The sequence below is a fragment of the Histomonas meleagridis genome (genome assembly GCF_020186115.1).
Source record: "Histomonas meleagridis strain 2922-C6/04-10x chromosome Unknown contig_16, whole genome shotgun sequence".
In the NCBI taxonomy this organism is placed as follows: domain Eukaryota; phylum Parabasalia; order Tritrichomonadida; family Dientamoebidae; genus Histomonas; species Histomonas meleagridis.
Genome location: NW_027150781.1, coordinates 1,183,703 through 1,205,234, shown reverse-complemented (window position 1 = coordinate 1,205,234; position 21,532 = coordinate 1,183,703). Strand labels below are relative to the sequence as shown.

The window sequence follows — 21,532 nt, the reverse complement described above, 5'->3', positions numbered from 1 at the left end:
GACAAGTATTATAATAATCACAATTATGGCAACACAAATACAAACAATAAGAATGATTTGATCATTCGTATTTTGATTATAATTATTTTCATTTTCATTAATAATCGTATAAAAACCTGAATAAATTGAGATATATGATGAATATTCAATAATAGTATAATTATAATAAACGAATATAGTTTCAATATAAGAATATGAAGAACCAAATATAGAAAGAGTTATTGTGTTCGAAAAGAAAGTTCGTGAAATAACTGTTCTTGTAATTGATTGAATTAAAACTATTGTTTCAATAAATGTCATATTAAATTTTAAATTTGAAGTTATAAATGAATTTGATTTTGTATATGTATTTGAATTAGAAAATGTATTAATTTTAGTAAATGAATTGGTATCAGAAAATGAATTAGTTTTAGTAAATGAATTTGATTTTGTATATGTATTTGAATTAGAAAATGTATTTGATTTAGTAAATGAATTCGTTTTAGTAAATGAATTTGATTTTGTATATGTATTTGAATTAGAAAATGTATTAGATTTAGAAAATGAATTTGATAGAGTCAGTGTATTTGATTTTGAAAAAGTATTTGACATAGTAAATGTATATGTTGGAAAATATTGATCACATCCTTCAACTGATGCAACTTTAGACACGGAAAAAGGACCAAATAACGAATCCTGATATAAATATGATGTTATAACATATTTTACTGGCACATTAGTAAAACAAACAGCTGATATAGTGGGGGATTTATTCCCTTTGAAATAAATACAAGTAAGATTTTTGCAGTTGTAAAATGAAGAACTTTCAATTGTTGATACACTTTCGCCAATTATAATTGTTTTTAATTGAGAGCATCCATAAAATAGATGAATCTCAATTGTTGTAACTAAATCAGGAATCAAGATATTTGTTAATGATAAACATTCATAAAATGCATAACGTCCTATAGTTGTAACTATATCAGGAATTACAATACTTGTTAATGATGAGCATTTATAAAATGTATAAATTCCAATTGTTGTCACTAAATCTGGAATTAAAATATTTATTAATGTTAAACATTGATAAAACGCATAATCTCCAATTGTATTAACTGATTCAGGGATTTCAATCGTATTTAATGAAATTCCTGGTGGACAACAAATAATTTTGGTAAGTCTTTTATCGTAAAGAATTCCATTGTTATCATGACAATAATAATCGTTTCCTTCAGATATTTCTATAAACATGAGATTTGTACATCCTATAAAGACTGGTGATCCAATATTTATGACTGACTTTGGAATTAAAATATTTTTTAGTGATTTGCATGAACCAAAAGCATAAGGTTCAATAGATGTAACTGAATCAGGGATTGTGATATTTGTTAATGATGAACAGTCAACGAATGCATAATCTTCAATAATATTTAAGTTTCCTTCAATGTTGACAGTTTTCAAACTGGAACAGCCAGAAAATATATATGATCCGATAGAAGTAACTGAATTAGGAATTGTGATATTTACCAAATAATTACATTGATAAAATGCATAATTGCCAATTGTTTGAACATTTTTCCCAATGTTAAATTCTTTTACCCGACTTTGATAAAATGCATTAGCTTCAATTGTTTTAACGTTTTCCCCAATACTAAATTTGTTCATTTGACTATGGTGAAATGCACTATTTCCAATTGTGACAACAGAATTGGGGATTTCAAATAAATTCGATGAAATTATAGGAGGGCAACAAATAATTTTTGTAATATTGTTATTATAAAGAATTCCATTATTACTATTACAAAAATAAATATTTTCTACAGATACCTCGATAAATTGCAAATTGTCACATCCTGCAAAAGCAAATGATGTAATATAACTAACATTTTTCGGAACGAAAAAATATATTAATGAAACACAGTTTCGAAAAGCACCCACTCCAATTACAGTGAGTGCTGAATTTGTGTTTAATTTGATCCAATTCAACCCACCGCATTCTAAAAATGCATAATTCCCAATTGAAACAACCAAATCAGGAATTGTGATTACTTTTATGTTTGAACATAAATGAAATGTATAATCTGAAATTGAATTAATTAAATTTGGTAATATTATACTTGTTAATGAGGAACAATATTGAAATACATTTTTTCCTAAATTTGCTACACTTTTTCCAAATGTTATATTTTCTAAGTTAATGCACTCCCTAAATACAGCATGCATTATATTTATCACATTATCTCCAATTGTTACGTTTCTAAGGTAAATACATTTAGAAAATGCTATTGTTCCAATCGAAGTAACTGTTTTTCCAATTTCATAGGCCATTCATAGAATGCGTTATTTTCTATTTCTTCGATACTTCCAGAAATTATAATATGTTGAGCTTGGGTTAGATATTCATCCTTCGTTTGATATTCACTAGAATTTGTAATAGTAAGTGTTTTCGTTACATGATCAAATATTTCGAATGAATGTATAGAAAAGAGAATAAAAATAAGAGGAATAATTTTGAACTTAAACTTTTCTTTTTTCTGATTATCATTATAGTAAACCTTGGTTAAATAAACTTTTATTTTGATAAAAAGCATACTAAAAATTGAAAACAAAATTAAAATGTTATTCAAGGAAGAAAAGAATTGGTCAAAAGCAACCCGAATGAACTCAAAATCGAAACCAGAAAAAGTTAACTTTATATTGTTTCTCAAATCAAATAAGAATTTTCTATTTTTTAATGAATCATTTTGTTGGAGAAGAAAGCTAGAAAATTGAAGATTATTAATTAATAAATTCATTGTTACTGTACCTGGGAAGTACAACAAGCATTGTGAATACAAATTACTTGAAGTAATATCAACCAAAAAATAATTTTTGGATATTAAATAAGAGTAAAAATTATTAAAAAAAATAAAAATGGAGCTCCATGTTAGGTTCATAGTGATTAAATGTAATTTATTTGAAAGTTTAGCTTTTGAAAATTTCGAGGTAAATCTGTATGATTGATAAAGTACCTTATGTTTCTCGGGCGTTATCTTTTCAGTAAGAAGTTTTGAGTGATTTAATAGATATGAGTAAACTTGAAACAACACAGTGCAAGCGAACATGCTTTTGATCATACCAGAGCGGTTTCTTTTCAAAAATTCTAGTCAGCACAAAAAATTGTATTAATTCAAACTTTTTCTGGCTTTAATTTCAATTAATTCAGCAGTCAAAAAGCGAGCGGTTATACGTCGACTTTGGGGAAAAATTAAAAAAAAAAAAAAAATTGCGTAATTGAAACATTCTACAATGGAATTTCTATATAACTTTAAAATTTTGATATAAGTATAGAATAAATCTTATTTCACACCTTTACAAGTGAAGCAATTCATTATTTTTTTGGATATTTTCATTTTTTAAATTCAAATAAAAAGTGCTCATTACTCAGAAAAAATTCACCTCAAAATAACAAAGAAAAGTGATGTTGGCACCTTTTGTTATTTTTTACTGATTTAACTTATTTATTTTAAGTACTGAATCAACACATGCTTCCAAGTAATAGTTACTAATGTAATAACATCAAAATCAATTTATTTTATATTTCTATCGAAATTTAAAATTCATTCAAAAAATGCATTATTTTTATCAACGATTTTTTAGTCCACATTCCAAGTTGCTATATGAGCATCATTATTACATAAACATTATGTAGAGTACTTTTTTATCTAAGCATATAACATGAATTTTATTGCTTCATATGAAATTATAAAAATAGTTAATTAATAGTAAAGAGTTTGATTCCATTACTTGTGGGACTAAAACATGTGCCACTTATATACTGAATCAGAGAGAATTCTCCAATTTTCATAATTTCTAATTTCTATTGGTCGAGCAAAGTCAGTCAATTTCTTAAAATGAAAAACGTCCATACTATAGAATCCAATGCAAAAAGAGCAGAACTTATTAATAGTATCAGAGAACTAAATTTAAAGGCAAAAGGAAAGGAAGAGAAACTAATATTTTCTCAATCACCAAAAAAATTAACCAAACTTTTGGAAAAATCTGATTCACTATTTCAAGAAGTTTCAACTCCATCTGCAATGACACATGACTGTGAAACGATGCTTACGATTACAAGCATTGCAGTTTCCCAAGCAGCCTCAGTTAATCTTAGTCCAACATCAGTTAACCTTGCAAATATTAATAATAACATACTCACTAAATATGCTGCTCCAGGTGGATCTATTGATTTTGAAGCTCTTGGTGAATGGGCTCTTCGTAAATCCAAAGTTGTTCCACCAGCAACATCATTCTTATTTGGTCTTGGCAAATTCGAACAAGTCCGCAAGGAAAGGGCCAAAACACAGCGAGCTCCAAAAGACGTCATTGCTGAGATCAAATCAGTTGATGCAAAACAAATGGATGAGCGCAGATCAAATCAACTTTTATCAAGAGCTCGAAAGCTATGCGACAAATTAAAGCAAAAAGGAAACACTCCGATTTCACAAGTTATCACAACACCATTAAGCTTTGCACAGACAGTAGAAAATGCGTTTGATCTTGCGCATTTGGTCAGAGAAGGAAAAGTTGGAATACAACTGAGCAGCAATTGCGTGCTAGCAACAGCAAATGTAGATGAATTAGAAAAGAGTCCGAACCGAAGACAGTGTGTACTTCACCTTAGACAAACGGAATATAAAAAGCTCATTGAAAGCGGTCAATCACAAGTTGGATTTATTGATCAATAATTGTAATATTTTTATTTTTATTATTAAATTGATTTTATTGTTTCATTTTACTTTTGTCAATAATTATTTCATGTGTAAAAAGTAATTGATTTAAAATCATTTTCATTTATTAATATTTTTCTTTTTTAAATTGTTTTGTTTCGAACTTCAAAATGGAAACTAAAAAGTGACAGTAGATGAAGAAAGAAGACATTCTCTCTGTTGACCTTATAGATAAAGCTTTAAGTTCTATTACTTTTGACGTCTACGACATGAAATCATCGATTGAATTCCTTGATAAGAAAGAGCTTGAAAAGAGACCAGAATCTCGCTATCTTGCCTGGATGATTGTATTAGGCGCATTACCAGAGGATAAAACATTATGGGGAAAATCGCTTTATGGCAGAATCCAAAGTTATAACCAAAAAATAGAATATTATCAAAAGCCCAATGGAGAATTTCCCGAAATCCTCAGTAGTAAAGTTACAAGAGAAATAGTTTCTGATGTCAAACGTGCACAAACTTGGTTTACTAACTTTTTAATTGCCATTGGATTACAAAAAGAATATGCGCAATATACCGAAAAACGCATTATTCGTGTTATCACCATTGTCATCAAAGAGATGCCCCAGTGTCAATATCTACAAGGTTATGATCGTTTTGCTGCAATTAGCTATGGTATATCTCTTGCATTTTCTCTTAAGATCGGACTTAGTCTTTTAGAAGCGGAAGCCTTTTCCATCAACTTATTACGCAAGATCATTTCAGTCAACAACATTGATTCCAATCTAAATCATGCCTCAAGCATCATGAATTATTTCCAAAAAATTGATGGCTACCTAAGGAGCCACAATCCCGAAATAATGCAATGCTTAGCCAAGCAAAACTGTGGTAGTGTTGATTTTGCTTCTAATTGGTGTGGCGTGTTCTTTGTCGATAATCATCATCCGAAATCGTTTTTGTTAATTTGGGATTCAATCATTTTGAATAGAGGTAATTTTGAGGAGTTTTTAAACGCACTTGTTTCGGCGCATTTGAACCAAGTGCCATTAAAAAGCAGTCCGTTCGAACAGTTGCAAGCAATTCAAGAATACCCGAATTGGGATGTGAAAAGAATTGTTCAGGAAGCAGAAAACTTATTGATACCGCCAACGTTCTGTAAGAATTCAATGACGGGAATTCTTGGATTTTGGATATAATAATAAATTTTTTATATGTAAATTAATTAAATTATTTAATTTTTATATAATTTTATTTAATTCATATGAATGTTTCTTATTTGGATATAATGAATCTTTAGCTTCATTTTTATTTCATTTTTTAGATAAATATTTACTAAATTTATTTATTATTCGGATATTTGATTTATTATGATGAAAAAATAGTGGTTGCTTGATATTACACCAGTTCTTATGAAATTTAAAAAGAAAAAGTTATTATATATTGATATCATAAGCATTTTACTTATATTTCATTTTATTGTTGTTTATTAGATATTCACAAGCATTGTAATACATAGCGCATTAAATATTAAAGAAAATAATTGGGAATTTATGCACAGAAAGGCAAATCTATATTATATATTAGCATAAGTTAATGAACATTTTATTGATATAAAGAAAAGTGTTTTATTATGTATTAATTTTTTCTTTCTTGGAACATTCTTTGTTTTCCATTTGTCCATTACAAATTTTGTCATTAACATCATACATAGTAATGGGCTTGAGATGTTCTTTAACTTTATCCATGTTATTATCAAACCATTTAGTCAAAACTATCTTAAAAGATGGTTTGAAAATATATGCCAAAAGACGGCTAAAAGTGCATACCAAAATAACGTTCTCAAGTCCAAGAGAATTGACCGTTAAATCAAGGCCAAGCAATGGTTTCTCGCTGCAGATTTCAAAGTTCATCAGAAGTTGGAGCATACGCAAGAATTACAAACAGCTATGCAATCCTTCCATCCACAAATACTGATAACTTTTTTCAATCTTTTGAATCAATTCTATCAGATAAAATCCCAATAATCCATTCAAGTATTGCAGGAACACCTATTGTTGGCCGCCTTGTAGTCGGAAATAAAAACGGCTTAATTGTTCCTTTAACTACGACAACCATAGAAATTGATTCAATTAGAGCAAATCTTCCAGAATCAATCGAAATTGCAAAAATTGAAGAACGCTTTTCTGCTCTTGGAAATGTGATATCATGTAATGATCACTTTGCTCTTGTTCATCCAGAGCTTGATGAAGATACGTTAGAAACACTTGAACGTGTTCTTGGAGTCGAAGTCATTAAAACTAAAATTGCTGAAGAGTCACTCGTTGGAAGTTATTCTGTTATGACTAACAAAGGATGCATTGTTACACCAAAGGCAACACCAGAAGAAATTGAATCTCTTTCGAAAATGCTCGATATAACAGTTGAAGCTGCCACTGTAAATCGCGGAATCCAATACATTAGTGCTGGTGTTTGTGTTAATGATTTTGCTTTGTTTTGTGGTTACGATTGCACCGCCTTAGAAATTGCAAATTTAACACGAATATTTAAAATCGATGATTCGTACCATGAAAATACAGATCTCGTTAATATCGATGATAGCTTCGTTTCGCTTCTTTAAAAATGATAAAGAGAAAATGGATTTTTTTTTGGAACGTTCCAACCAATATTGGCTTTTACGTTGGCTGAGCCAAATTGAGTTGTTGTAAAATAACTTTTTGAAAGAACAAAACGATATGAAAAGCCCAGATTTTTGAAACAATATAAAATCCCGATACATTCAATTCTTTCAATGCAAACAACCAAAGGTTCCATAACTCAATAATCAGCTGGAAAAAAAGCAAACAAATTTGCTAAAATATTCCTTTAAAGGAAGGTATTCGAGCCATACAATATAGGAAGGTCTATTGCTCTCTGATTTACCAATAATTTTAATTGACAAATTTTATGAAAAGTATATCATCCTCTTTCATTTTTTTCAGAGCTTTATGAAATCAACCACTGTAAATTCTGAACGTTGTGCCAACTTTTGATAATGAGCCGTTATTATAAAATCCTTCCGAACAGGGATGACTTCGGTGACAACAACAGTTTTATCTACATCTCAAAAAACAACAGGGAGATCTGGAGCTAGTGTGGCAAGTACTACAGAGGCGCAGCTATGGAAACTTCATCGTGCAACTGAAGATTTTTTATATCCATTATATGAAGAATGTTCTACTCATAGCAAAATACCAAACATAATTGTTGTCATTCATTTTATAGTTCAGTTTTTCCAATTATCTGTTATTTCTTCAATGCTTGTATCAAAAGAAGTTTCTTATCGCTCCATAAATTCACGAACCTCTGTTTTTCTTGCGTTTGCAGACTTTGGGATGACCTATAAATCATTTGATGAAATTCTTACTCAATTTATAGTTATTGTGGTCATATATGGTCTAATGATTGTGTTAGTGACAATTACAATCATATACCACAGGTCCAAGAAGACATTTTTAAAGATTCAAGTTGCAACTTGGCAAACTTTTTGTATGGTCATTATTAATATTTTAATTTGTCCGACAGCAATATATTCGGGCAAAGCATTTGTAGCCATTACAACTGATGCCTCTATTAAGAACATTATATTATTTCTAATATCGGTTTTAATATTTGTATCATTCTTTACTATACACATTTTCTCTATTTATATGTTTTCACAAACTCCATTTTTAGTTAATAACATTTCAGGCGGATGGGATCCGCGTCCCAATGTTATCTTAGCAATAATCACATTTTTAGGAGCAATTACAGGGACAGCAGTTGAATCATTTGCTCATTGGTTAATGTATTTATTTATAATATTTATTTTATTATTATTTATTGTTGTATATCGATATTATTTATATTTTCCACATTATTATTATGGGTATACAATAATTTCAGCGTCATTAATCTTTTATTATATTTATAATTGTATTATTTCTATATTACAATTAACAAATGCATTTCCTATTGATTATAGTGAAATAGTATCATCGATAGGATTTGGAATTATAATTATTGCATTAATTGTTAACATAATAATATTTAAGAAAAGAAGAGATAATGTTATAAAGATATTAAATAATGAAGAGCCTAAAGATGATACAGAAAAATATAAATATTTTGATTCATTAACATTTAAAAACATGGATCATGCAAAGATGATGTTAAGGATTGGGATTAAATATCATTGTAAATTATTCATTGATTTTTCATTTATAAGATATTTATTAGATTTTTATTCACATCCTGCTATATTATTAGACATATTACAATTTTTATCATATTTCCCATCACAACAACAAATGTTAAGTGTTTGTTTATCATTAGTATCTAATTTACCAAATTTAAACATATTTCAAAAATATTTATTGTTTCAAGTACATCGAATTCATATATTAAGACAAAGTACAATCTCAATTGAAGGTAATAAACAATTAGCATCATTAGAGAAACATTCCAATGAAGTTATAGCGACAATTCGAGGATTTTGGAATGAAATAATTAAAGCTAAAAGTAATGTAACAATGGCATCATTAAAATCATTAGCAGTATTATCTAATGAAACAAATTCTGTCTTTTTAGATACAATTGAAAAATATCCAAATTCACAAAAAATATATGAATGTTATTGTCGTTATTTAATTGAAGGTATGGGAGATTATCGATCAGCCATTCGAATAGCAAAAATTGCTTATGATATGGAATTAGGTAAAAGAACTTCAACTGATCATTCATATCATTTATTTGTTAATTTATTTCCAGATTATATTAAATTAGGTATATTAAATCAAAGAGGTTCTTTCATTGATGATGAATTAGATGAAACTAAATCAGAACAAAGTTTTAATACAACAGAATCTGATACTTCTTCTTCATCAGAAGGATTTGGTCGTAAATATGATGATTTAATACCTACATTATTTACACATAGTAAATTAAGGTTATTAATACAAAACTCATTAAAACATTATAAATTTAATTCATTAATTTATTCTACAATAATAGCAATTATACAATTTGTTATATTAATAGCTTTATGTTTAATAACTATTTATATCTGTTCTTATTGTACTACACCTTTATTGGAATTCTTCAAAACTAATCCAGTTATTACAAATATTTCGACGTCAATTGAATATATATCTATTATAGGTGCTGTTAACTTATTAAACTTAAGAGGTTATTATGAAAAAGAACAATTAATTAAAGATATATTTCCTACTTTAGAAGAACAACAAAATTTAACTGATTTTTCTACTTCATATTTTGATACATTTGTAACAACTTGTACTGATATTATTAAAGATTTAATATATCAAACAGACACAGAATTACGAATTATTTATGATAATTCAAATAATTATATACAAGAAATTAATGTATTAAATGATTATTCAACTAATGAATATAAACATTTATCAGAAACTGAAAACTTTACTAATTTCCCTTCAACACTTCGAAGTTATATACATTATGCTGCTTTAATATTAAGTGAATTAGTTTCAAGATATAATGACTTGACAGAAATTCCTTTATTAATGTTAAAATATATAATGCCAGTGTTTTTAAACACACCAGGTTATTCATCATTATTTATATTATTAGAACAAAACTTAAAGACACAAATTGATGAAGAAGGTGATCGTATGATTAAATTATGTACTGTATTACCTATAATATTAGGAGTTATAGCATTAATAGCATTTGTATTATTAGGAATACCATTTTATAATTTAGTTAAAAAAGATTCAAATAAAATATTAAAAATCATTGAAAACTTTAAAGAAGAAGATATTATCGAATCATTTCAACCAATATATCTAAAGAATAAAGGAAAATTAACATTAAATTCATCACATTCTACACAAGAAAAAGATTCAAATGATATTGGGTTAGCATCAATATCATTTTTAGCAATAATTTTATTATGTGTTTTATTTATAATATTAATTATATCAATGAAAAACATCATTGAATATCTAAAAGATATAAATTCATTAGCAGAATTAAATTCTCGACGATTAATTGCTTTATTATCAATCATATTAAGATCTATAGTTGATAAAACTTCATATAGTGTATATTTCCCAGATAAACAAGATTATGAAAAATACATTAATGTATTAATTAGTTATAATTTAGAAATAACACAAAAAGTCATTAGTTTAAATGATGAATCTTCATATTATATTAAAGATGAATGTGAAGATCATACAAATTTATCATATTCTCAATATTTGAATTGTATTAGTATTAATAACAAAGTAAATATATTAATGAGAGCTTTCAGTGAATTTGTCTTTGGTAATGAATTTAGAACTTCATCATTTTCTACAATAATATATTTATTAGATTTACATTTATTTAATGAATTACGATCATTTCAAGATCAAATATATCAAATCACATATAATTATACAAAGCGTCAATTAAATGGTGTCTATGGATTAGTAGCAGGATTAATATTTGTAACGTTAGTATTATTTATATATGAAATAGTTTATATTTACTTTTATTCAATATCATTTAAATTCTTTCATCAAATGATATTATTATTACCACCAATATCTATTGTACATAATAAATTATTAATGGATAATATCTTAGATAATAATAATAACATTGAAACAAACATAATGACACCAAGTGAATCAATTTTAAATTCATCGAACTTCTCAATTATTACTGTTGATCCTAATTTAATAATACAAAATATTAATCCTTCATTACAACAATTAACTGGGTTATTACCAGATCAAATATTAGGTCGATCATTAAATTGGTTTATACCTTTACCTACTAATTATGATCCTGATTCTAAACAACATTTTTATTCATCACGATTTTATTCATATATTGAAGAAATACAAGTCGAAAATAATGAAATCGAACCAACTATACCGACATATTGTATTACAGAAAGTAATTCATTAATATTTATAAAGGCTTCTTTAATACCATTATTTGATAATAATAATAAATTAACTTCAATTACTATATTAATGGAAAATATGGAAACAGAAACTAATCAAAAACAATTAATTCATGAAGCTAAAGAAAGAAACAAACAATTAATTAATGCTTTAATACCGAAACAATTATTAGATAATAATAATAATTATCAACAACAACAAAATAATGTTAAAAACTTAATGATTAATAATGATTCAGCTGTAGTAATATATGTCGAACTTGTTGGCACTGAAAATAATGTGTTTTCAATGTTGCCTAAAAATTTGATATCTTCTTTAAGTTTAATTTATGATGCAATCGAAGAAATTAAAAATAATTATCCTTCAATACAAATAATTCGAGAAAATAGTACAAACATAATCGCTTGTATTGGGTTATTGGATAATAATGAAGAACAAAACTTAAAAGAAAATGTTAAACATGTCGTTTTCTTTTGCGAAGATTTAATAGAACATTTCGAAAACCCAAGTTCAACAGTCAACTTAAGTATTCAGCCAAGAATTGGTATCGCGTTGGGCCAATTAAAAGGAAATGTAATAATAGAAAATGAAATCCCTTTGTTTAGAGTTGGAGGTGATGCAATAGATATGGCACAAGACGTGGAGTCAGAAGCGCCGTTGGGTATGATAGTGGTGACAGAAGACGTAAAAGATTTGTTGAATCATAACGAGTTCAAAATTACAGAGGGATATAGAAAGGATTTGTTTAATATAGAATCGTATCGTAACAAAAAATAAAAAAATTAAAATTTTTGTGTTAAATAAATAACATGAATTAGTAATCACTTTGGATGTTTGAATCGTAAATTAATTTTTTGTGTGAAATTGTTTTATAAGAACAAATTCCACTCAAAATTAGAGTTTAGCTAAACAATATTATAAATAAAATTTATTATAAAATTAATTATTTGGCTTTCTTTTGTTATTTAAATTATTTGATACAGCACTTATGCATGCATCTTTAGAAGGTCATACAGAAATAGTTAAATTCCTTCTTGAACAAGAAGGAATTGATCTTAATGCTAAAAATATTTATTTATTTTATTTAGAATTTGTTTTGATAATTTAATATTTCAAAATAATATTTGGAATTAATTTAATATATTTGAAACAGCACTGATAATGGCATCTCGAAATGGTTACAAAGAAATTGTTGAAATATTAAATTCTCAAACCAAAAAATTCTAGAAATGATTTACTCATAAATTCCTTTTCTAAAATGTTTACACATATAAAAATTAATTTTCTATCACAATTTGAATAAAATGAGAATGAAAAAGGGTATCTTGGTGGGCAGCAAAAAAAGTTATCGGTTGGTGGTAATATGGACCTAAGGGACCCAGCAGCCCCCGACTCTCTTCGCTGCTACAAAAATCAATATGATATTTTCAAAATGAGATAATTCATTCTAGAATTGTATACATTAATCACATGGCCCAAATCAATAATTATCTCAAATTTGGTCAAACGCCAAGTTCTTATGGAATTTTTTTGACTTTCACAAATTTGTGTGGGTTCAAACGATGAAACAACAGGTTGTCAAATCATCACTTTTCCAATCTATTTGAAGATCAAATAGTATTACCGCCAAGATTGATTGAGAGAAGAAAAATGCGGTATTGAATGAGTGTTAGTAGACAAAATATTGTTGAATAAAATTAATGGAAATTCGAAATTTTGAATTAGGAGAGGAAAAAATAAGTTAAAAAATGGAATTCAATTCATTTCAGACGTAAATCGATTTGATGATTAAAACGTATACAAAAAGTTTGTTTCCCACGGTTATTTCATTGAAAAACTTTTGACAAAAGAGAAAAGTGCTAGTCAAAAGTGGCCTACACAAAAACATTTCAAATAGTTATTAAAAAGTTGACACCTCCAGAACCAAATTCATATGACGTTAAGGAAACAGAAATGGTAAGTATTGCAAATGAAGAGCTTTTCGATTTGAAAATCGTCCCTATTGTTGAAACATTATGGAATGAATTAGGTGTTGATGATACACAAAGAAAGTTAGAAATTGATTCTCTTTCAGATTCAATTCGAGCAATTTATTCCGATTTTACCGCGAAGCTAATGTCAAAATGCCAAGAGGTAAGAACAGAAATTCAGCAAATCCAATCTAATCAAAGAAATTTAATGAAAGCTTATGGTATTCCTGAAATTGACATCAATGAAGAACTAACACCAATACAACCTGTTAATTTACTTTCGCAACTTGAAGAAACAAAAAGAAAATTTTTTGCATTCAAAAATGTAATTGCCGATAGGGTTCAAAAACTTGAAAATCTTGTTTATATATCAAGGGATCTATTTGATTCACTCGGAATTCCAGTTGAAGAACGTGGGGAGTATAATGAACTTGGAGAATTAGACTTAACTCGTGAAAGAATTGAACGTTTTCGGGTAAAAATTGAAGAACTTAAAACCATTAAGGAAAAACGAAATCTAAAAATAATCACAATTCGCAAATCAATAAATCAATTAATTAAAGAACTTAATGAAACGCTTAATGATTCTGATAAAGATTTAATGAATAACAAATCATTTTCAATGAAAACAATTGATTCTTTACAAGATTTTAAAACTAGACTTGAAACAAAGAAAACGCAAAGGTTATCCGAGTTATCAGAAATGGCAGTACAAATAACACATTTGTGGAATCTTCTTGGTATATCTCAAATAGAAAGGAACAAATTCCTTTCTAATCATTCAAATCTTGGAGATGATTCAATTAAATCATGTAAAGAAGAGATCGAAAAACTTTCTGAACAAAGAGATAAAAAGTTACCTGAATTAATTATTCAACAAAAGAAAGAAGTTAATGATTATTGGAATTTATTACATATTGCTGACGAATCAAGACCACGTTTTGAACCGAAAGGATCAAATCAAAATGAAATAAATATTAATGAATTTAAATTCCTTGAAGCAGAAATAATTAGATTAAAGAAATTAACTATTTCATGGCATCCTATTTTAGAAATAATTAATCAAAGAGAAGATATCATTAACGAATATAATATTATGCTTGAAGAAACAAGTAATTCACAAAGATTAATGTCACGTGGAAAAGGAACTGCTCAACAAAGAATGAGAGAAGAAAAAGCAAGAAGAAGATATCAAGTAGCTTTACCAAGATTAGAGAAAAAACTTTATCAAATTCTTTCGGATTTCAAGAAGAAGAACGGTACAGATTTTGAATGGGATGGAAAACCTTATATAGATCAACTTGAACATGTTAATCCAAATTCACTTCCCATTATAAAGAACAGAAGAAATATTTTTACGCCTGTAAATACAAAGAAAGCTATAAAGAATGATGAAAATATAAATATTATACAGAAATCATTCTCAAAACGTAATAGATCTCCTTCTCCAATTTTAAGAATGAAATAAAAACTTGTTTGCATAATTTACATTAAATTTTTGCTTTAAGCAGATGTAGTAAATCATCACAACTTTTTATATGAGCTATTTTAACTTTTTTCATAAGGATTAGTTTCTTATTTCATGCTCTATTAAATGGATATGGTTGAGATGGATAAAAAAAAGTGTTAAATACACAGGAAATGAGCCAATTTCATAAGATTTTGTAGTTTTACTAACAATTAGGCAATTCATCATAAAAAAGGTCATCATTCAGATGCACCACTTGACTTAAAAATATTATTAATTACAAAGTTTGTATGTGCTGGAAATGACAACCCAAATAAAATGCTAATCAGTGTTGACGCTATTGTTATTTGTGATAAAATTGTAATTAATAATTCTCTTCTTCTTCATAATTTTTAATAACAAACTTCTATCTCCCTAAAAATAATGATAAATAATGAATTTCATGAAAAACCGTATCAAACAATTTTATTAAAACCAAATTAAATTTCATTAATATCTTGAAAGTATGGGTGTACTAGCGCATCAGCAGCTGTTATTCTTTTACTTGGCACTGGTTCGAGCATTTTCCCCAGCAAATCAAAGACTGAGTCCTCAATGTTGTCCTCCATAATTTTTGGGTTTAGCGAATACACAAGTTCCTTTAAGTCCATTTTTTCATTAGAGTGTGGTATCTTAAGTAATCTTCGACACTCTTTCGCACAATCATAAAGAGAACTTGTTCCGACGATTACTCCGATTTCACATAATGAAAGCATATCATTTGATGCCTTGAAAAACGGATACCGTTGCGTAAGGAGAATTAGAAGAATGACTCCCGAGCTCCAAATGTCGATTTTGGATGATTGATTCCATGCGCTCATTAATACTTCGGGTGCCCTGAAGCCATGTGTACCAGCTCGATTGGCTATCATCTTGGGGCAGTTTTGGAAAAGCTCTGGATTTTGGTATTCGGGAAGATCTTCGATATTTTGAGTTTTGACATTGCCTTCAATTGTGTTAACAGGTTTAATAGAAAGATCATCTTCACATAAGCCATAATCTATGAGTGTTCCTTGGTTTGTTTCTGGATTAAACAAGAAGTTTGAGGGTTTAACATCTCGATGTATAATTTTTAATGAATGAAGATGTGATAACGCACTTAGTAATTGGTGCATGTATATTTTAATGACAGGTCCTCTGATAAAACTCATGGCTTGTCGAAATGGAATATGTGGAATGTATTGAAATACAAGTGTGACTTGATCTTTATTATGAAATAAATTCATAAACTGAACAACATTAGGATGGTTAACTCTTTCTAGCCACTTTATTTCAGTGATTATCCTTTCAGGGGAAATACACCAATTTAATCTTTTTAAAGCATAATATTTTCCGCTTTTTTTATAACGTGCTAAGTAGACACATGAAAATGCACCAGAACCAATACGTTCGATTATTTCAAAATCGTTTTCTGTAAGTTTTGGTGTTTCTTGCATTTGTTCAGGAACATTTTCAGCTCACATGTCTTCAATAAAAGACCGTTTATTATATTACAACCGTTGTTATGCACTGAAAATTTTATTCAAAACGATTGCCCGACCAACTGTAAACTTTTGAAAAAACGCATCACATTTCCTTTGTTTCTAGAAATAAATTTGACTTCATTTTAAATTTAAAATGTCACTCAAAACAATCTCTGAAGGAAGCAACTACACTGCCATCAATGTAGGTCCTGCATCAGAAATAGAAAAATATGTTTTCACAGGTCTTGCTCAACCAATCCCAGGAAAAGTATTCTTACAACAAGCTCTTCATGCAACAGGATCTGAAATATCTTATACTTCCATTCCTGCAGGTGTTCAACTTTCATTCTTCCATTCTCATAAAGAAAATGAAGAAGTATATATCGTTATTAAAGGAAAAGGTGAATATCAAGTTGATGATAAAGTTTTCCCAATTGAAGAAGGATCTGTTATTCGTGTAGGCACAGGAGCTAGTCGTTGCTATAAGAACACAGGAACTGAAGCATTAGTTATAATCTGTATCCAAACCAAAGAATCTAAAGAGACACTTAAGACAGGCCATGATGCTGAGTTCCTTCAAACCGAACCAAAATTCACAAAGTAAACAAACAAAATTAAATTATATACATTTATTAATAACAAAAATGAATTTTTCATTGCTGTTTTTCATTTGAGATACTTTCTTTCCATTTATACAAATTCAACAAAAATTGTTTTTCTATTTCCTTAAACGAGTTAGAAATTTTTAATAATTGTGCGACGAATCCCTTTAAACATTCGCTTTGTATTTTCACATTCATAATTATCATTTCATCCTTACTTATGTTATTCATATCCTTATCCTCATTATTCATACAACAATCACAAACGATGTTTTGCCAAGAGCCAACGATTTCGATTGGCCTTAACATATTTGAAAAATCGGCACATTTCATTAAAACTTTCATAACAAATAATCTATTATTCGGGTTTGTTAAATCGATTACATTATTTTCTCCGAAAGTTTTCTCTATTTCTTTCAGTAAATCATTTTCCTTATACGTATCAGTAGCGAATATACATTCGATTGTATTCATCCAGAAATCTCTTATTTGTAACTTATCAAGTGACTTCAAGATGTTACAACCAGGTTTCGACATTGTTTTAATAGCTATTGAACAATGATAAGTTTTCATCACAGGTTGTTCCTTATATAATATCGAGAAAGGAGAAGCTTGAAGTCGAATATTATTTTTGCCTCTATGTCCAATATCATTACATAAAGCAGCAACGAAAAGTGATAAAATTTCTAATTTCGAGAAATTTTCATAAATTTTTCCTAATTTAATTTCGTAATATAAATATTGCGTTAATTCGACTGCATGATTCCAATTATGATATGGAATTGGATGATATTCAGAAGAAACAGCATCAAGGAATTTTAACAAAGTATTAATTGGTATATTAAATTCGGAGATTAAATTAAATTCATTAAATATATAAATGATAATTTTAAATTGTTCATTTTTGGAATATTGATATACATCGAAGTTATGTGAATTAATGATATCAATTAAAGTATTATCTATCTTTAATTTATCAGGGATATTTGTTGATTTAAATTCGTTTGGATTTATTAAGTTTTCTTCTTTCTTATTAAATAATTTATCATAAGTCATCGACCATTTCGAGACAGCTAATCCAACAAATGAAGAAAAGCCTCTCATTAATGATAAATCTTCATCAGTAAATTTAGGGACACCAAATTTATTAGTAACTAACATTACTCCGACGACTTGCATACGACTATCATAAATAGGTGCACCTAAAAGACTTCTTGGAAACACTTTAATTTGATTCCATATCTCTAAATCTAAGCTTTTATCATCTTTCGTAATTGTTAAATTAATTTCGGATCCTGTTAAAGCTACAAAACCAACAATACCTTTACGCGTAGAGAATTCTGTTGTTGATATCTTTCGATCAAATACTAATGGCTTATAAGTTTTTTGTGATTTATCAATCATAAATATCCAACAAAATTCGGCTTCAAGAATTTCTTTTGTCTTTTGTGATATATTTTGTAATAACGCTTGAAAAGTAACAGAAGATGAGAAATCAAGTGCAATGTCTAATAAAGCGGACATTTTCTTTTTACTTTGTGTTGCTTCTTGATATAATTGAGCATTCGATATAGCAATTCCACAAAAGACATTAAACGCTTGTAATAATTCGACATCTGTTTGAGTGAATTTATCACTTCCGATTTTGTTTATCATTTGTGTACACCCAATCATTTTATTTTCATTGTTTTTTATCGGTACACATAATATACTTTTAGTTCGATAACCACTTTGTTTATCAACGGCGGAATTAAAACGTGGATCATCATAAGCATCTTCAATATTAATGATTTCCCCAGTTGATACTACATGACCTGCAATACCTTCACCTTCAGAAATATGTATTTTATCTGTTCCATGTGCAACTAATGACCAAAGTCCACCAACGACTTTATCAACTAAAAACACTGAACATCGATCTGCTCCTATAAAAGTTTGAGCTTTTGTCATGATTTTCCTTACAAGTGTATTAATATCTAACACGGAAGATAACTCTTGTGCTATAGATAATAAAGTCGTATAATATTTATGACTTGTTAATGCTTGTTTAGTTTCCGCAATATTATTTTCATATTTTTGCGCACTAAACAAAACGCCATTAGCTAATCGTGAAAATGATTCAAGAATAATTTCATCATTTTGTGTAAACATCATTCCACTTCTTTTTTGTCGTGCAATAGTAACTAACGTGACTTCATTATTACTATCTAATAATGGTAATGCTAATATTGATCCATTTGGATATTCTCCATCAATTGTAGGGTTATAACCAGGATGTTCTTTAGCTATGCTATTATTGATTATGTTCTTATGTTGACATGCATAACCTGCAATGCCAGCATTATCAATCGGAACTTCATTACGTGAAATCGATGAGAAGTTCTCTTGTCCATTAGTGACTTCTTTTAGATTAAATAAGACATTCTTCTTATTATCAACAAAATAAACAAGTAAACTTTCACAGCCAACAATCTTTTTGGCAGCAGTTTTAATGGTATCCATTAATGGTATAAATTGATTGTTCTTTGTAATTGCTGATTGTGATAATGTCTTCTTAATGATTTCATCATGTTTTGTAGGATTCTTAAAAATGCATTTCAATGAATACTCTAAAAATTCAATGATTAAAATGTCATCAGTCGAAGGTGATATGACAGAACCGCTTGTGTCAAGATGATCGATCAATTGGATGATCCAAATGAGTTCATTATTCTTGTTGTAGACTGGTTGGTAAAGAGTTATCTTAGAGGATGATAAAAAAGGTGAATCATATTGTTGGGAATAAGAACTATCTTTGGTGGGATTATTTATGATAAGTCGTTTCTTCTCTTTAACAACTTTACCAAGTAATCCTTCCGTTTCAGGTATTACTGTAATAGACGAATAGGATATAATAACACCTGCTGATGGAATGGTGGACCATAATATTATTCGTCGACAATTTAATAAGTTTCGAACTTCTTGCTCAAAGGTGTTAATAAATGATTCACATTCGTTTTCATCACATAATTTTTCAAAAATTTTGTTGAGTTCGAGATATCGTTCCATTTGTGATAAAAGTGCTTGGCCTACTTGGCCACGTACATGTTGGTCAGTGATTGCACTAATATTTCTAACAATGTCATCTAATGAAGATTGCTTATTTCGTAAAAATGTTCGAAGAAATAACGAATTTTCAATAAAAGATGGTACTTCTTTCCCTTGATCTGTAAATGTTTGTGTTACATCAAATTCATCTGGTTCAGTTTCATTCTTTGGTTGAAGAAGCATTTTTTCATGTAACGCAATTTGTTTTTCTAATTCTCTTTGTTCATCTAAAGTTCTTTCAAGTTGCTTGGCTTGCTCTGTTTGAATTTTAATTAATGATCGTACTTCTGCTTGAAGTCTTTCTATTTGTTGTTCTTTCATACGAAGAATTGAATTTAGATGTTCGAATTCCATTGATGAACCATGTCCAAACATTGTATCATCGCGAGGAGGCATGTTGTTTTGAGGTATATCAAAATGTGGATGTCGATTATTTGTAAATTCATTTTGCATTTCACAGATTTGATAAATTAACGTGTTTCTGGGTTAATAAACTACATAAAAAGTTATACATTCGTATTCAATTTTTCAATTGAGTAAACATTTTAATATTTCCCCTGATCTTTTGTATGTTTTCACCAAATCTTTGATGATTTTTTAAGCAAATGAATGATTTCAAGATTTTCACTTGCAATTGCGTATTTCCCTGCCTTTACATCGTTTATAAGTACACATCTAATACGCAAGGGTTTTGTTTAAAAAGTAAATTTATGATTTCATTATGCTTATACCATTTTGCCCATAAGTAATTTCCAGTTTCATGTTGTTCAAACAAAGAGTTTATAAAATAAAAACATCAGTTGAACTGATTGCTATATGTTTGCACCATTTTTTGAATGACTCTTTGAACTAACTCAAGGTCACTGAGGCATTTCTCTTGCATTTCGTTTGTTGACACCTGTTTTATTTGAAATTCTCTCAAAAAACTTACAAAGCTATCTTCGAAGCTAGCGAAACTCATGAATTCTATATCTATTTATCTTAAAATGTCTCACTTGTTTGTGAGATATGTTTTTAAGTTTGTTAATCATCCGTTATTATGTGTAAGAAGAGTATCGATTCCAAAATATTTTTTAAGCAAGGTTTGAACACAGAACAAATAAATAAAAAATTTGAAGCTTATTATAAAGTTTATAAAATTAAATAATGCATATATTTACAAAAAAGATCAAGTTTACCAGTACATTGATTAAACTAAGTAGTATTAATTTAAAGGCAAAAATTGTGGTGATCTTTCATTAATCCATTGTATCATAAAA

General features: G+C 28.3%; 6 protein-coding genes across 6 annotated transcripts; 4 read left to right on the top strand and 2 right to left on the bottom strand.

The window, feature by feature from the left end:
- Positions 1–4,079: 4,079 nt before the first annotated feature.
- Positions 4,080–4,706, top strand: GO595_002230 (Nse4 C-terminal-domain-containing protein; the record flags this gene model as incomplete). The annotated part of the gene is made up of 1 exon (XM_067915117.1): positions 4,080–4,706. The coding sequence occupies one exon, from the start codon at positions 4,080–4,082 to the stop codon at positions 4,704–4,706; it is 627 nt and encodes a 208-aa protein (XP_067777916.1).
- Positions 4,707–4,882: 176 nt separating this feature from the next.
- GO595_002229 (uncharacterized protein) lies at positions 4,883–5,884 on the top strand (the record flags this gene model as incomplete). The annotated part of the gene is made up of 1 exon (XM_067915116.1): positions 4,883–5,884. The coding sequence occupies one exon, from the start codon at positions 4,883–4,885 to the stop codon at positions 5,882–5,884; it is 1,002 nt and encodes a 333-aa protein (XP_067777915.1).
- A 683-nt stretch (positions 5,885–6,567) lies between these two features.
- GO595_002228 (Eukaryotic translation initiation factor 6) lies at positions 6,568–7,305 on the top strand (the record flags this gene model as incomplete). Its single annotated transcript, XM_067915115.1, has 1 exon — positions 6,568–7,305. The coding sequence occupies one exon, from the start codon at positions 6,568–6,570 to the stop codon at positions 7,303–7,305; it is 738 nt and encodes a 245-aa protein (XP_067777914.1).
- An 8,256-nt stretch (positions 7,306–15,561) lies between these two features.
- On the bottom strand, positions 15,562–16,557 carry GO595_002227 (CMGC family protein kinase; the record flags this gene model as incomplete). The annotated part of the gene is made up of 1 exon (XM_067915114.1): positions 15,562–16,557. The coding sequence occupies one exon, from the start codon at positions 16,555–16,557 to the stop codon at positions 15,562–15,564; it is 996 nt and encodes a 331-aa protein (XP_067777913.1).
- Positions 16,558–16,738: 181 nt separating this feature from the next.
- GO595_002226 (cupin domain-containing protein) lies at positions 16,739–17,188 on the top strand (the record flags this gene model as incomplete). The annotated part of the gene is made up of 1 exon (XM_067915112.1): positions 16,739–17,188. One exon carries the CDS (start codon positions 16,739–16,741, stop codon positions 17,186–17,188), a length of 450 nt encoding a protein of 149 aa, XP_067777912.1.
- A 49-nt stretch (positions 17,189–17,237) lies between these two features.
- On the bottom strand, positions 17,238–20,669 carry GO595_002225 (3'5'-cyclic nucleotide phosphodiesterase family protein; the record flags this gene model as incomplete). The annotated part of the gene is made up of 1 exon (XM_067915111.1): positions 17,238–20,669. One exon carries the CDS (start codon positions 20,667–20,669, stop codon positions 17,238–17,240), a length of 3,432 nt encoding a protein of 1,143 aa, XP_067777911.1.
- Between the last annotated feature and the right edge of the window lie 863 nt (positions 20,670–21,532).